Source organism: Silene latifolia, chromosome 2 (genome assembly GCF_048544455.1).
Source record: "Silene latifolia isolate original U9 population chromosome 2, ASM4854445v1, whole genome shotgun sequence".
Taxonomy (NCBI): Eukaryota; Viridiplantae; Streptophyta; class Magnoliopsida; order Caryophyllales; family Caryophyllaceae; genus Silene; species Silene latifolia.
In genome coordinates, this window is record NC_133527.1 from 69,648,886 (window position 1) to 69,664,670 (window position 15,785).

Below are 15,785 nucleotides of genomic sequence, written 5' to 3' on the forward strand. Positions count from 1 at the left end.
ACTCGGGACGAGCAAAAGTCTAAGTGTGGGGGAGTTTGATAGTGTTTGTAACACCCCACGTTAATTGAAGAGGTCTAGTGATAGGCTTAAATGACTAGTGCTTAAAGGGTTTGGAAATACTACTCATATAAACAAAGTGCACTTTCTTTTATGGCCATCCATACAAAAGAACTCCACAGTTAAGCGTGCTTGGTTGGGAGTAGTCTTATGATGGGTGAGCTCCTGGGAAGGTTTCCGGGATGCGCATGAGGGGGGACAAAATGCGCTATAAAGGACCCGTGTTGATCTGTGTGCTATGTACGCAGCCTGATGAGCTATCATAAGTAACCGCTCCCGACCCGGTTTGGGCCGGGTTTTTACAAGTGGTATCAGAGCAACCCTGCGACCGTGTGGTGATGGGAGGCAATTTTTTTTTTTTTTTTTTTTTTTTTTGGTAAATGTAAAAATATATTAAGAAAAACAAGAACCAAATACATCAACATTTCAAGCTGACATGAAAATCAGCTAGCCATGAAACTAATTACAGATTACATAAGCTTCTCAAGCCAACTACGATCTCTCCTAGACATTGTGCCCTTGCATTGCTGTTGAATTTTAGCTCGAACTTCAAACTGAATCAGTTTCAGACAACCTGCAGGAGCTTGGATTTGCAATTCATGTCTGCTGCCATTTCGTTGCCTCCAAATGTGGTAAGTAACAGCATTCAGAATGCTATTAATGATTCCAACTTTCAGTCTGGACAATCTAGCATTCCCCCTCCAATCCTGGTCTCTAGTTTCAGGCAATGAGTAACCAGTCCATTCACGAATCAAAGCCAACACTGCCTTACTGTACTGACATTTAAAAAACAGATGCTGCATGGTTTCTTCCTCACTTCCACAGATGCAACAGAGATTATCACTAGCAATGTTGAGCCTAAAGAGCTTGTCCTTAGTGTTAAGACCCCGATGATGATACATTCAGGCTATAATTGAGTGTTTAGGGACAGTCCACTTATTCCAAACCTGATGATGCCACTCTATATCTGGAATAGAGTGATGTAGCCAAGCATACCCTTTAGCAATGGAATACTCTTTACCAGGGCAGGAGCTCCATTCATTCTGACTGTAAGCAAGCTGCATCTCAGTTTTCAGTCTACAAACCTTCTTCCAAGTCCAACTTGCTGCATTAGGACATTGATAATTATCCCAGGTAGTCCCTCTCATGTATATGCTATGGACCCATTGAACCCAAAGTTTGTTAGGGTGAGCATGGAGCCACCAAAGAAGCTTACCAATTGCAGCTTTATTCCACACGACTTCATTCTTAAGTCCCAGACCTCCCTGCCTTTTTCCATTACAAATTTTATCCCATGCCACTGTAGGGGTCTTAAAGTATTCAGAGCTTCCACACCACAGGAAGTTCCTACATATGGCTTCAATCTTAGCAATGACACCTTTTGGCAAAATGAAAATAGACGCCCAATAGGTGTGTAAGTGTTGGGGCTGGTGTCCTTAACAGTTAGTGCAAGGACTTATAAATCTCTAAAAGGATCAAAGGGTATACTTTTGTATCATAATCAGTTGGTCCACGTTTATCAATAACGGTTGGCTTGCTAGATAAGTTTGACGTTATTGTCATACAGATGGCGGTGATCAACTGGTCCCTAAAAGTCACACCTATAGGATACGTTTGAGAGATGTGACGGTATGAAAATACAGTCATGTAGATGCCAAATTTGACTAACCAGTTAGTCTGAGTTATTTGACTAATAATTAGTCAAAATGTGATGTTGAGATATTTTATTTAATACGGATTAAATAATAATGGCTAAGGCGAATTAAGCAGTAAATTCGTAAATTGAATATAAGCGTTTTATATTTAATTAAATGTATATTGAATATAATTATACAATATCGTCTTTGTCGGACATGTATTAATGTTTCAACTAATCCGTATTATTAGTTGATGCTTTAATAACCGATAACCGATGACGATTTATAACAAAACCGTGTCATATACATTTAGCGCATTTCGGGTCGTACCATGAGTTAAAAAAATAAGAGAAAGTGGAAAGCCCACTCTCCCTATCAAAGCTCACGGCCGAACAAGCTAAAAGGAGAGCTTTCTCTCCCATTTGCCCTAATGATTCATTTGAGAAAGAAATTAGGGTTTTGAGAAAAATTGCCTCTCAAAATTCGGATCTCACATCCAACCAAAACTCACAAAACAATCCTCTCTATATTGCAAGGCAATTAGAGGATTCTTTCTAGTACAAGGGCATTTCTCGGACAATCTTGGGTGCAACAATTAGGAGGAGATCTACTTTGATCTCTCATTGCCGAATTGCACTAGGACCGGAGGTTATTGCTTAATCTTTATCGTTTCCTTGTTATTTTCGTTTTATGACTATAAATCACGTATTAAATTTGCGTTATAATCCTATAAAGAAAGGGTTTTATACGGATATTACCCTACAAGTGGTATCAGAGCGAGGCCACGTAAATTTTTCTATGTGATTTTCATGAAACGATTTTTGAATCGATAATTTTTTGCTTTAAAATCCCCTCGGCACAATTTTTTTTGCTCTCGGCAATTTTTTTTTTTGCTGCGTTTTTTTTGTTGTTTTGTGCCTTGGGATCCGTGTCTTGTATACACGGTGATGGTTGTCTTTTGTTCTTTGTTTTCATTTTGATCTTTGCATATTGTATTGTAATCGATATTCATTGCAATGTGTAAAAGATGTATCAAAATGATTGCATAAAATTTCGTGTGGCACAAATTTTTGTCTCAAAAATTTTTGAAAACCGTGTGGCCTCATGTCACGGCCTGTTTTCTGTTTTAGCATTGATTTGCGTGCTACACATTTTGTTAGATCGTTCGATCTCTTGTTTTCAATCGTTCTTCACATGTTGTAATTTTAACCGATAATTATTGCAATATGTTGAAGATGTAACAATTGTAGTTTGATTTCTATACGGATTAGATTAAAATTGCAATTGTGTTTCATCAAACCGTTTTGTTTTGATCTCTTGTTGCTCTCGTTTTAAGCCGATTGATTTTTTTTTTTGGCCTTTTGAGGCTCTCGGCATTTTAGCCTTATAAAAAAAAAAAAAAATTTTTTTTTCTGGTACTGTTCACGTACAGCAGTACAGGAGAAAAAAAAAAAATTTTGTTTGTTTTTTTTTCTTTCGGCCAATTTTGCATAAAACGGATTTATGCTCTCGCTTGATAGTGAAACGGTTCACCCACGTAAAATTAAGTTACTTTAAAACGATTTATAGTAACGGATTATCTCGGATTAAAATTAACTTGACTAAAGCGGTTTTGTCATATAATTTTAATTATCTTTGGTGGTTTGGATAAATTTAACATAATTACGGAATTATGTCACGAATAAATTTAAATTTAGTTGATGCATTTTATTTATCGTTCTTGTTTAATTTGAATGCTTTTAATTACCTATTTATTTATTTTTGCAAACTGTTGTAACTTAGTGTGGCCTTAGTAGAACGTGTTACCGTAATGATGGAACACGGTCTTGGTTGTATTTTGAGATCTCGTATCTCCATTTTTATTTCTTTTAATTACAGTTTTTATTTAGAATGTAAATAGGTTTATATTTGTAAATTTTAAATTGTAATTTTTGAGAAGACCAAAGATGGAGACCGGATGCTCACTCCCGCTACATGGATCAAGATGGAACATCAAGACAAGCTTCTCGGGTCCAACGGTGGATTCCAAAGTTGTTTTATGTTCTTTTTATTAGGATAGGCCACACTAGGATTTTATTTACGTATTGCATTCTTTTTACTTATTTTCGTAACGATAATATGCATCATATTCCGCCTAAAAGACCAAACCACCAAATTATTGCATGAAAACTGACACATATAGAGGTCACGAGTTAGTTTTCTTTGACATTCTTATGTCACACGATTTAAGCCATCATCTAAATTAATTCATTCACGCAGTTGCTAGTTATTCGTTCACTTAAAATGAATTGAAACTTAGTTGATGGGATCTTCCTCGTATAAACAAAAATTGAGAACGGTCTTTATAGGTCAAACTCCAATGAATCCCTTCTTCGTCGGTAGGCATAATATGACCCCTTCTACGTCGGGTAAATTGGAACCGATTGACTTATTTTATCTCAACACTATGGTCACTCGTACGATCCTGTGACTATGGTGGACTATAGATAAGATTTACGGAAATCTATCGACCAAGAGTTCTTACTGAAGAATTAGCTAAAAAGTTGGCTTATCAATTTACAGAAATTGAGTCTTGGGATCACTTGTATCATTCTTGAGGGAGATCAATTATGCAAGTGCAAGAGTCTACACGTTAAAATGAATTTTAAAATAGACTTAAATCACCTCGATGAGTTGCTTATTTCGTTCTTGTTTTCCTTTCTTTTTCAAAGGTGTAGATCACGAACTTTTAAACTCGCTAATAACAAATGGCTGGTTCTACGATAACCCAATGCCAAGTGCCACATTGGACCGTGAGTCCTGGCCGGATCTTCATGAATCGGATGAATCGCCTACTCGATCAAGAATGATGGATCAAACTTCGCGGACTGGGAGGCGGCATTACGGAATCTGCCGCTGGCGACGGAAGCTCAAATATCTATTAGAGCCCATCCCGGCAAACCCAGGTCCCACGGCTAGAGCTGCTGAAATCACCAAGTTTAACGATTTCTGTATGGAAGCGAGTGCGATTAAAAACGTACTCATTTTTGCAATGGAACCCAATTTGCAGAACCGCTTCATAGCCCATGGTGCGAACAAGATTTTCACCACGCTCACCAAGGAATTCTCGAAAGCACCGAGAATCGTGACCTATGAGCATACCACTCGCTTCTTTGATGCGAAACTCCGAAAGGGCCAACCGGTTAGCCCACACATTCTCAAAGATGATTGAGAATGTCGAGAAGTCGAGACCTTTGATTGTAAGATCAGCGAGAACATTGTGATCGACCGCATGCTTCACTCACTCCACGATGGTTTTTCGCAATTTAGAGCGAATTACTATATGAATGATTTGAAGAAAAGTCCCCATGAACTGCACTCCCTTCTCGTACGGCACCGAGAAGGACATGAAGTTCAGTGGGAGCTTGAAACAGGATGTTCTCGTTGTGACAAACAAGGGGAAAGGTAAGGGCAAAGCTCGGCAAACCTAGCGAGAGGTAAACCGAAGTTCAAGAAGTCGGGTTCAGGTAAGAGTGGGCCTGGTGAGTCGAGCACCTCATCAGGCGCGATAAAGAGCAAGAATGAAAACATGGAATGCCATCATTGCCACAAGACTGGGCATTGGAGGCGTACATGTCCTGTTTATCATGAGGACTTAAAGGCAGGTCGTGTTAAACCTGTTGGTATGTCTTCTTCTTCTACTTTTATTCATATGATTGAGATTAACCACGCAAGTTACGGAACTTGGGAACTTGATACTGGTTGTGGTTCTCATATGTGTAATCATGTACGGTAGGCTCCGAAACATCGAACCCCTCGTAAAGGGTGAGGTGGATCTGCGTGTTGGGAATGGAGCACGAGTGGCTGCCGTCTCAAGGGGAACATATGTGATCCGACTTCCTAGCGGATTAGAGTTATTTTTATATAATCGCTATTATGTACCAGTCTTTTTCGAAAAACATTATTTCGGTTTACGCACTTGACAAACTTGGTTTTTCATTTGTAATAGAGAATAATACTTGCATTTTCTCTTTACACGATATGATTTATGGCAAGGCAGTCTCCATGAACGGAATTTATGTTTTAGATCAGACCACCGAAATATTACACGTAATGAATAAAAAGTTAAAGGTTGGTGACAAAGATCAAACGTATCTATGGCAATGCCGTATGGGACACATTAATGAGAAACGCGTAAAACAACTCATCAAGAATGGAGCTATCTCGGCCTTTGATTTTCAATCATTTGGCACGTGTGAATCATGTCTCATCGGTAAGATGACTCGTATTTCCTTCAAAGGTGTTGGAATGCGCGCTGCTGACCTATTAGGACTCATACACACGGTTGTATGTGGACCTATGTCAATCACCGCACGAGAAGGCTATAGGTATTTCATCACTTTCACGGACGATTTAAGTAGATATGGCTATGTCTACTTAATGAAGCACAAAAGTGAATCCTTTGAGAAATTCAAGGAATACCAGAATAGGGTACAGAACCTATTGGGTAGAAAGATTAAAACACTACGTTCGGATCGTGGTGGCGAGTATCTTTCTCACGAGTTTGATCAACACCTAAAGGACTCGTGGGATTGCCCTACGCTTAACTCCACCGAACACCTCAATTGAATGGTGTGTCCGAACGGAGAAATCGAACACTACTTGATATGGTTCGATCCATGATGAGTCACACCGTGTTGCCCGATTCATTGTGGGGTTATGCTCTTCTCGTCACCGCTCTAATACTTAACAAAGTCCGTCTAAGGTCATGTTGACAAGACTCCATATGAACTATGGAAGGGAACGGTCCCTAACTTGTCCTTTATACGGGTTTGGGGCTGCGAGGCTTATGTCAAGTGGAGACACGAGGATAAGCTCGGCCCGCGATCGGTCAAGACGTACTTTATAGGTTATCCTAAAGGAACGCTTGGTCATTACTTTTATTCGCCAACCGAACAACGTGTTTTTGTTGCGGCTAGTGCGACATTCTTAGAGAAGGAATTTCTCGAGAATGCAAAGAGTGATAGAACCTTCGAACTGTCGGAGATTCCAGAACCAAGTACCGAGCAACCATTGGAGGAACCTATTCCTTCAATCCCTACTGCAGTTAACATTCCCGAGGAACCTAGGAGGTCGGGAAGAGTCTCTATTCCTCCGACATGATACATTGGTATGGTCGAGGAACATGACATAGATGACGTTCTACTCTTAACGAGTAGTGAACCCGCAACCTATAAAGGTGCCATGACTAGTTCCGACTCAAAGCTATGGCTTGAGGCCATGCAATCCGAAATGGACTCTATGTATGAGAACCACGTATGGGATCTTGTTGACTTACCTGCTAAGGTTCGTCCCCTTCAATGCAAATGGCTTTACAAGATAAAGCATTATGTGAAAGGTCAACAAGATATCTATAAAGCACGACTAGTTGCTAAAGGTTTCACCCAAGTGCCAGGTTTGCACTACGATGAAATCTTCGCACCCGTAGTCAGTCATCTTTGCGTTCCATTCGGATTATCTTAGCGATTGCCGCTTTTCATGACTATGAAATTTGGCAAATGGATGTGAAAACCGCCTTCTTAAACGGTTTTTTGAGGAAGAGTTGTACATGGTACAACCCGAAGGTTTCATCGATCCAGAACATCCTAAGAAAGTGTGCAAGCTTAAGCGTTCCATTTATGGACTTAAGCAAGCATCAAGGAGTTGGAATCATCGCTTCGACCAAGTGATTAAAGAAAATGGATTTACTCGATCGGTCGAGGAACCATGTCTTTATATCAAGTCGAGTGGGAGCAAGATTGTCTTCCTAATATTGTATGTCGATGACATACTCCTGATTGGGAATGACATACCTCTCTTAACTTCGGTGAAAGTATGGTTGAAAAACCATTTCCAGATGAAAGATCCGGGAGAGGCACAAAGAATTCTAGGCATCCGTATCTATCGAGATAGATCACGACGGATGCTATCTCTCGATCCAGAGTCTTACATAGACAAAGTCCTAGAGAGATTCAAAGATGACTAACTCCAAGAAGGGGTTCCTTCCTATGGCTCCAGGGGTGCATTTGAGCAAGTCTCGGGCACCAGAGACACCGGAAGAGAAAGAGCGCATGGCACGGATTCCCTATGCTTCGGCTATAGGATCAATCATGTATGCCATGATATGCACACGTCCGGACGTGGCATATGCATTGAGTATGACAATTCGATTCCAACAAAGATCCAGGTGAACCACATTGGCTGGCTGTCAAGAACATTCTTAAGTACCTACGGAGGACTAAAGATTGGGCATTGACTTATGGAGGCCCTCAAAAGCTATGCGCAACCTAACTGCAGATGCTAGCTTCCAAACGGATCGAGATGACTCGAAATCTCGATCCGGATTCGTTTTTACTCTTAATGGCGCCGCATCACCGGAAGAGTTCCAAACAAACTGTTTCAAAGAGATTCTACGACCGAGTCCGAGTACTATGCCGCGTCTGAAGCTACAAAGGAAGCGATATGGATGCGTCAATTCTTACATGGGCTATCTGTAGTGCCTAGTTCGAATGACCCGATCACCATCTATTGCGACAATAGTGGTGCCATCTTCCAAGCTAAGGAGCCAAAGTCTAGCAACAAGTCTAGACATGTACAACGGAAAGCTCATCTAATCCGAGATTACGTGGAGCAAAAGGAAGTAGTGATAGAAAAGATTGCTACAGATGATAACATAGCAGATCCTCTCACTAAACCATTAGGACAAGATAAGCATGAAGGGCACGTCAATTCCATGGGAATTAAACGTGTTCCTAAGTTGTAGTACCCTTTTATGGATCAGATTCATTCCCTTTTGTACTCTATACGACATCATCGTTTTGATATTTATATATTTTGTTTTTTCATGTGGAATTGTACGACAATTTTTGAACACCACAAAGTGAACTCGAACGAACATTATATTTTTTTTTCCCCTTAATTGCCCACATGAGCCGATAACTCTGGCAATTATTTTGTGATGTTGGTTGATGGTGGGTTCAACGAGCCATAAGTCAACCGGTTGACTGACCAATCACAGAGGCGATTTATACGGATATCTCGTAGGACACAATTGTGACATCGACGTGGAGTCCTAAATGTTTTATAACATTCGGTGCCCGGTCGTGGATAGGACCTCCATGGTGATCCTAAGAGTCGATTCTTTTCACTATCGACTGTCTCTTGAGACTAAGGCAGATTTTGGGTGACTTTGGTTTCTTTCTCACGGTCATCCGTAACAGGGGGCCAAGTAGATTTTTTCTGGGTCATTTCATGCCGTGCTTAGATCGGAAGGAGTTCGAGTTGAAGGAAATATTCAGCCTTTATCGTACTCGATATTTCTCGGGGCCACTCGAGGAGTCAGAATCGAAATGCATGGCCATGCTCGGATACGGATTCGTTTTATCGGTTAAGTTACTCTCTAGTCGGGGAAAACCACTCTTGATCCGGATCGATTGTAAAATACGACCTTTGTGGATCCAGATCTGCAAATTGTTTTACATTGAGTGGGAGAAATTTTAAATGAATATGAGAATCGGTTATCGCACATACACTTGTACGGACAAGTGGGAGTTTGTTGAGCCGTGTCCTCCGGTTAGTGCGGATAACGTCATTGCACATACACTTGTACGGACAAGTGGGAGCTTGTTGGGCTGGTGTCCTTAACAGTTAGTGCAAGGACTTATAAATCTCTAAAAGGATCAAAGGGTATACTTTTGTATTATAATCGGTTGGTCCACGTTTATCAATAACGGTTGGCTTGCTAGATAAGTTTGACGTTATTGTCATACGGATGGCGGTGATCAACTGGTCCCTAAAAGTCACACCTATAGGATACGTTTGAGAGATGTGACGGTATGAAAATACAATCATGTAGATGCCAAATTTGACTAACCAGTTAGTTCGAGTTATTTGACTAATAATTAGTCAAAATGTGATGTTGAGATATTTTATTTAATACGGATTAAATAATAATGGCTAAGGCGAATTAAGCAGTAAATTCGTAAATTGAATATAAGCGTTTTATATTTAATTAAATGTATATTGAATATAATTATACAATATCGTCTTTGTCGGACATGTATTAATGTTTCAACTAATCCGTATTATTAGTTGATGCTTTAATAACCGATAACCGATGACGATTTATAACAAAACCGTGTCATATACATTTAGCGCATTTCGGGTCGTACCATGAGTTAAAAAAATAAGAGAAAGTGGAAAGCCCACTCTCCCTATCAAAGCTCACGGCCGAACAAGCTAAAAGGAGAGCTTTCTCTCCCATTTGCCCTAATGATTCATTTGAGAAAGAAATTAGGGTTTTGAGAAAAATTGCCTCTCAAAATTCGGATCTCACATCCAACCAAAACTCACAAAACAATCCTCTCTATATTGCAAGGCAATTAGAGGATTCTTTCTAGCACAAGGGCATTTCTCGGACAATCTTGGGTGCAACAATTAGGAGGAGATCTACTTTGATCTCTCATTGCCGAATTGCACTAGGACCGGAGGTTATTGCTTAATCTTTATCGTTTCCTTGTTATTTTCGTTTTATGACTATAAATCACGTATTAAATTTGCGTTATAATCCTATAAAGAAAGGGTTTTATACGGATATTACCCTACAGTAAGGACTTAAACACAGCTTTGACCAGGACTAACCTCCCTGCATATGATAGGTTTTTGGTCCCCAACATTCTGATTCTCTCTAACACCTTGTCTATTAGCGGCTGACAGTCTTTGATAGTTAACTTAGATGGTTTGATTGGAACCCCTAAATATTTGAAAGGGAGGGTCCCTTCACTGCAGCCTGAGAACTGGACAATATCTGCTCTAACTTCAGCTGGCACCCCATTGAAATACACATTTGATTTGCCTTTGCTCATCTGCAAGCCTGAAGCCTTGGAAAAAGTGGCAAAAGTTCTGAGTAGCACCATAATAGAAGTTATATCCCCTTTGCAGAACAGGAGAAGGTCATCAGCAAACATTAAACTACTCAGGTTCATTCTTTTACAAAGAGGGTGAAATTTAAAATTCATAGTAGTAGTAGTGTAAGCAAGGAGCCTGGTAAGAAATTCCATACAGATGGTAAACAATAAAGGAGAGAGGGGATCTCCTTGTCTCAAACCTCGTTACCCTTTGAACCACCCAAAAGAATCACCATTCAGAGACAAAGTGTAGGTGGCAGTAGTCACACACTCCTTGATAAGATTGATAAATGGCATTGGCATATTAAGCTCAATCATCATTTGAAACAAAAACTCCCATTCTACAGAATCATAGGCCTTCTGCAAATCAATCTTAAACAAACATCTAGGAGATACAAACTTCCTCCCATACAATCTCACCAAATCCTGACAAATGAGAATGTTTTCCATGATGCTTCTGCCTTGAATGAACCCTCCCTGAGTGAGTGAGATAATATGAGGAAGCACTTTAGCCAGCCTAGAGCAAAGAATTTTGGATATGCATTTGTATACCACATTGCAGCAGGCAATTGGTCGGAATTGCATTACAGTAGCAGGGATAGCCACCTTAGGAATGAGTGTAATGCTAGTAGCATTCAACTGTTTCAATAACTGGCCATTTCTGAAAAATTCCTGAATTGCCTCACAAAAGTCCACTCCAATCTGATCCCAACTAGCTTTGAAGAACTGGCTAGAGTAGCCATCCGGGCCAGGAGCCTTCTCATTAGGTATGCTAAAAAGCACATCTTTAATCTCATCATTAGTCACAGGACACAGCAGCTGCTGAATATGAGTTGCTTCACATTTGTTCCCATAACTCATAACCCTCTTGCTAACTGCCACAGTAGGATTGCTCCTCCCAAGAAGCTCATTGTAGAATTGAATGAAACTATTCTGGATCCCACTAGGAGTTACATGTATGTCTCCATTTTGATCAGCAATTTGAAGCACCTGATTCTGTCTTCTTCTAGTTCTTAAGAGGCAATTGTTATACGCTCTTAGAGGCAGTTTTTATACGCTGCATTATAATCGCAATGAGGGTGTTGCGTTCTTCAAGTGGGGGTGATTGTAACACCCCACATTAATTGAAGAGGTCTAGTGATAGGCTTAAATGACTAGTGCTTAAAGGGTTTGGAAGTACTACCCATATCAACAAAGTGCACTTTATTTTATGGTCATCCATACAAAAGAACTCCACAGTTAAGCGTGCTTGGCTGGGAGTAGTCTTTGGATGGGTGACCTCCTGGGAAGGTTTCCGTGATGCGCACGAGGGAGGACAAAATGCGCTATAAAGGACCCGTGTTGATCTGTGGGCTATGTACACAGCCTGGCGAGCTATCATAAGTAACCGCTCCCGACCCGGTTTGGGCCGGGGTGTTACAGTGTCAAACTTTGTCTAGTTAATAGGTTGTTCTTAGCACTGTCCTAGTTTTAAATAAGGGTCTATTGTTGGTTATTTTGAATAAGTCACCCAATCCCAAGTTGGTTGTATTTTGTAACTATTTGCAAGGTTTACATTAAGGATTATAGTGATAAAGGAGTTCGGATTTCCGAGCCAAAAGTCTTTAATCATCATCCCGGAGCAAGTAGACAATCAAATTGAGATCGGTGGCCGAACAAGCTAGGAATAAGGCTAACACTTCTTGGTGAACTAGTGAAGTGACCAAGGGAGTTCAAGACAAGACGATGATCAAGAGCAGATTCCAGTCAAAACCGCAGCCTGTGGTCTACACCGCAGCCTGCAATTTCCTCTGCTCCCGAGCCCATTTATCCGTCTTAAACTTTCTTTTGAAGCCCAAATGACGTTTTAACCTAGTAGGCCGTGCAGCTATATATATATATATATGTATAGGAATGAGATCATGTAAGTATGGCTCATATATTTGAGGATTGAGGATTAATACAAGCCGTCAGATCTAAGAGATCCAACGTCCATTACTGTGCGCGGATCATTAAGGGCAAAATTGTCATTTCGCGGGTGCATATATATATACTCCTTTCCTCAATAAAATCCTTTCATTCTCGCAGAAATCACTTCTCCCTCTACCTTCTCTCTTCTCTTACTCTTTCTTCCTTGGATTCCCCAAATTTTATGCGCTTTCTTTCGTTATTTCTAGGTTTTCAGTCAATCTCAACCCATTCTTCTATTTCTGATCAATTATCATACTAATTCAATCATAATCGCGATGTCAGGTACGTTATTGTTGTTAATTTCAGATTTATTATCTCTTTAATTTGTAATTTCACCTTTAAATCACATGTTATTTTTGTTTTTCGTACATATATTTCGAATTCGTAGTCATCTTACTGCGTTTGTAATAATTTTTTGTCTAGATTTTCAATTTCATCTAGTTTTATTGTTATTTCAGCTTTATTTGATCTTTTCCGATTTTGTTTGCCCTAATTTTAATTTTTGTGTATTTTTATTCTTATTTTCATCTACTTTTATTGTTATTTCTGTTTTATTTGATGTTTTCCGATTTTCTTAAAAAAGATGAATGTTGTGATATGAATTCTCAAATATAGCAGCAGATGATGGTTCTGATATGTATACAGACTGTGTGATATTGTTTTAAAGACTATGTGATATTATTTTACAGACTGTGTGATATTGTTTTACAGACTGTGTGATAATGACAATTTTGTGAATTTGAGTTTTCAATGAATATATTGGTTCAAATACATGTATTTTTCAATGATATTGACAATTTGTTATATATTTAGTCATTTTTCCCGATCTATGTTCAATTCACCTTGTGTTCTGATTTTTTGTTCTCGGTTCGTAATTTTGATGAGATTGATTCATACTGTCTTGTTATGTGATTATGATTTTAATTTATTGCACTTTGTTCGAGTTTTGTTGTCATGCAAACCTAATTTACATGTGTAGTATTTTGTTTCAAATCTTTTTAAATTTGTGTCAGATTGATTTACATATGTTTTACATTGTTACTCTTTAATGTTAGCTAGTAATAGGCATTCTTTTACATGTGCGATATCTTGATCTCGCATGTTACAATGTTTTGATTGGTTGGAAGTCAGTATACAAATGGTACTCTGCTACAAATGTCATTGTGCCCAAGGCTTTGTTATATGATGCACTCGCTTACATGTCTTCTTTTCACCGACTACCTATTTCTTTTGTTGTCCAGGTTATAGAATGGTGGTTGAATGTGCTCATAAAGCCTTATTGATCAAGGTTCTTGACAATAAACAAGATGTTGGTATTGATCACTGGCCATCCTCTAAGGATATGCCTTCATTTTCTTTCCAACATGAAAGTCCTAATATTTTTGGATAGAGGACCTTCTTTACAAATAGTTTTGGGATAGTTGCTGATCGGTCTTGATTTGTTAACAATTTTGACTTGTGTACTTCATTGGTGCTGCAAAGGCTGATAAATTACTAATGAATCAACATGTGATTGGAATTCATTTATCTTTGGTGAATGTCATATCTTTTGTGGTTATTTGATTATGCATTTAATGTACAGAGGACCTAATTGCAGAGAAGATGCTGAAGATCATGGACAACAGATCGAAATAAGACCAGTACGATACAAGACAGTTGCAAATCATAAGAATAAAGGTAGAGGTAGAGGTAGAAGTAGAAGAAGCAATTAGAATGACAACTAGATATGTTGGACAAAAAATGTAATTGGAAGTACATGGATGTAATGATGGTAGAACTTATTTCATTCGTTACTCAATCCTCAATTATTTCTGGTGTAGGTGAATATTATTGTATCTCAAGATTACAAAAGCAGTTATGGCTAAACAATTTCTTTTGGCTCTGATATAATTCTTGGTAAAGTGTGATATTGTTTCAAATATCATCTGATATTTTACTTTAATGGTTGTGATATTGTTTCTCATGTAACAAAAGCGGATAGGGATTTAAAAATCCTTTTTACTTCAATATTGTTTTTTTTTTTTTTTTTTTTTTGGTGAAATGTGAGTATGTATTATATATATATCAAAAACCTTCCCCAATTACATCAAAAGCATATGTAGCAAAGATAGACCGAAATCAAAGACATCAACAAATTCAGGTACTCTCGAAAAATTAATAGAAACCCACACAATTTCGGATTTCCAAGTCACTCATTCCAGCTCTACCCAAGCATCTTCGTCTAATGTGCAGCTGAACCATCTTCTTCATCCTCTCAACAAACACTGAAGGTCTCATCACTTGAAGCTCAAGTCTCGCATGATTCCTCTGATCCCAGATTAAGTATCGGTAAGTCGTCAAAATCACAGCTAGAGCTTTCCATTTCATATTATTGCGATTTGTAGCCAGTAATTCATTAATTGTGGGCATTGATCGACCAATCCAATCCTCAACAGCTACTTCAATATTGTTTTGTATATAGTGTGATATTGTTTTAGATACAGTGTGATATTGTTTTAGATACAGTGTGGTATTTTATTTTACTGGTTGTGATATTGTTTCACAGTAGCATAAAATTGGAGAATCCTTTTAAAATACTTTTAATCGTGATATTGTTTTATATACAAAATGATATTGTTTATAAGTACATGTGATATTGTATAACAATATCAATCAAAGGGTATTGTCTACAATTAAGTACGATGTGATGATATTATTTCAGAAGAATGGTGATATTGTTTCAAATGAAGTGTGATATAGTTTACAATAACTTGTGATATTGTAAAATACAAAAGACAAATCTTGGTAACACTATATTATTGATTCTGAGGTTTTATGATATTGTTAACCAAAAATGGAGAAAGAATACAAAATTGTTGTCATTTGGAATTACATCTAAGCATAAAAGAATTTGTACATGTGAGTAAAAATGAGTAAAAAAAGACGATTTTGCTAAGTTGATGATGTAATAAACTTTCTCAGCATGCAGACAAGCTCTTAATCAACATCTGCAAGTGAAGAAATCTGCAAAAAAAAAAAAAAGAACAAAAACATAATGTCAGGAGTAAGTTTAACACACTAATAACAAAACTATGATATTGTTTCTAAAGACTTGTGGTATTTTATTTTAATGGTCCTGATACTGTTTCACAGTATCACAAAATTAGAGTCATTTAAAGCACTTGTGAAAGAATTTGTCTTTATAAGAATAATGAATAAAAAATATGATTTGTTTAGT

At 38.3% G+C, this 15,785-nt stretch overlaps 2 protein-coding genes across 2 annotated transcripts; both read right to left on the reverse strand.

The window, feature by feature from the left end:
• Positions 1-527: 527 nt before the first annotated feature.
• LOC141640938 (uncharacterized) lies at positions 528-959 on the reverse strand. Its single transcript, XM_074449616.1, has one exon. It carries the CDS (start codon positions 957-959, stop codon positions 528-530), a length of 432 nt encoding a protein of 143 aa, XP_074305717.1.
• On the reverse strand, positions 960-10,696 carry LOC141640939 (uncharacterized). Its single transcript, XM_074449618.1, has 2 exons — positions 10,353-10,696; positions 960-1,404 (listed from the first exon to the last, which is right to left on the reverse strand). The coding sequence occupies exons 1-2, from the start codon at positions 10,694-10,696 to the stop codon at positions 960-962; spliced, it is 789 nt and encodes a 262-aa protein (XP_074305719.1).
• Between the last annotated feature and the right edge of the window lie 5,089 nt (positions 10,697-15,785).

What these genes read in the sequence shown, in the direction of transcription:
- LOC141640939 (XM_074449618.1), bottom strand. Translation starts at nt 10,696, where the DNA reads ATGAACCTGAGTAGTTTAATGTTTGCTGATGACCTTCTCCTGTTCTGC. An exon ending in AACCTATCATATGCAGGGAG is followed by an intron (nt 1,405 to 10,352) that starts GTTAGTCCTGGT and finishes AGCCATATGTAG; the next exon opens with GAACTTCCTGTGGTGTGGAA.
- LOC141640938 (XM_074449616.1), bottom strand. Translation starts at nt 959, where the DNA reads ATGTATCATCATCGGGGTCTTAACACTAAGGACAAGCTCTTTAGGCTC.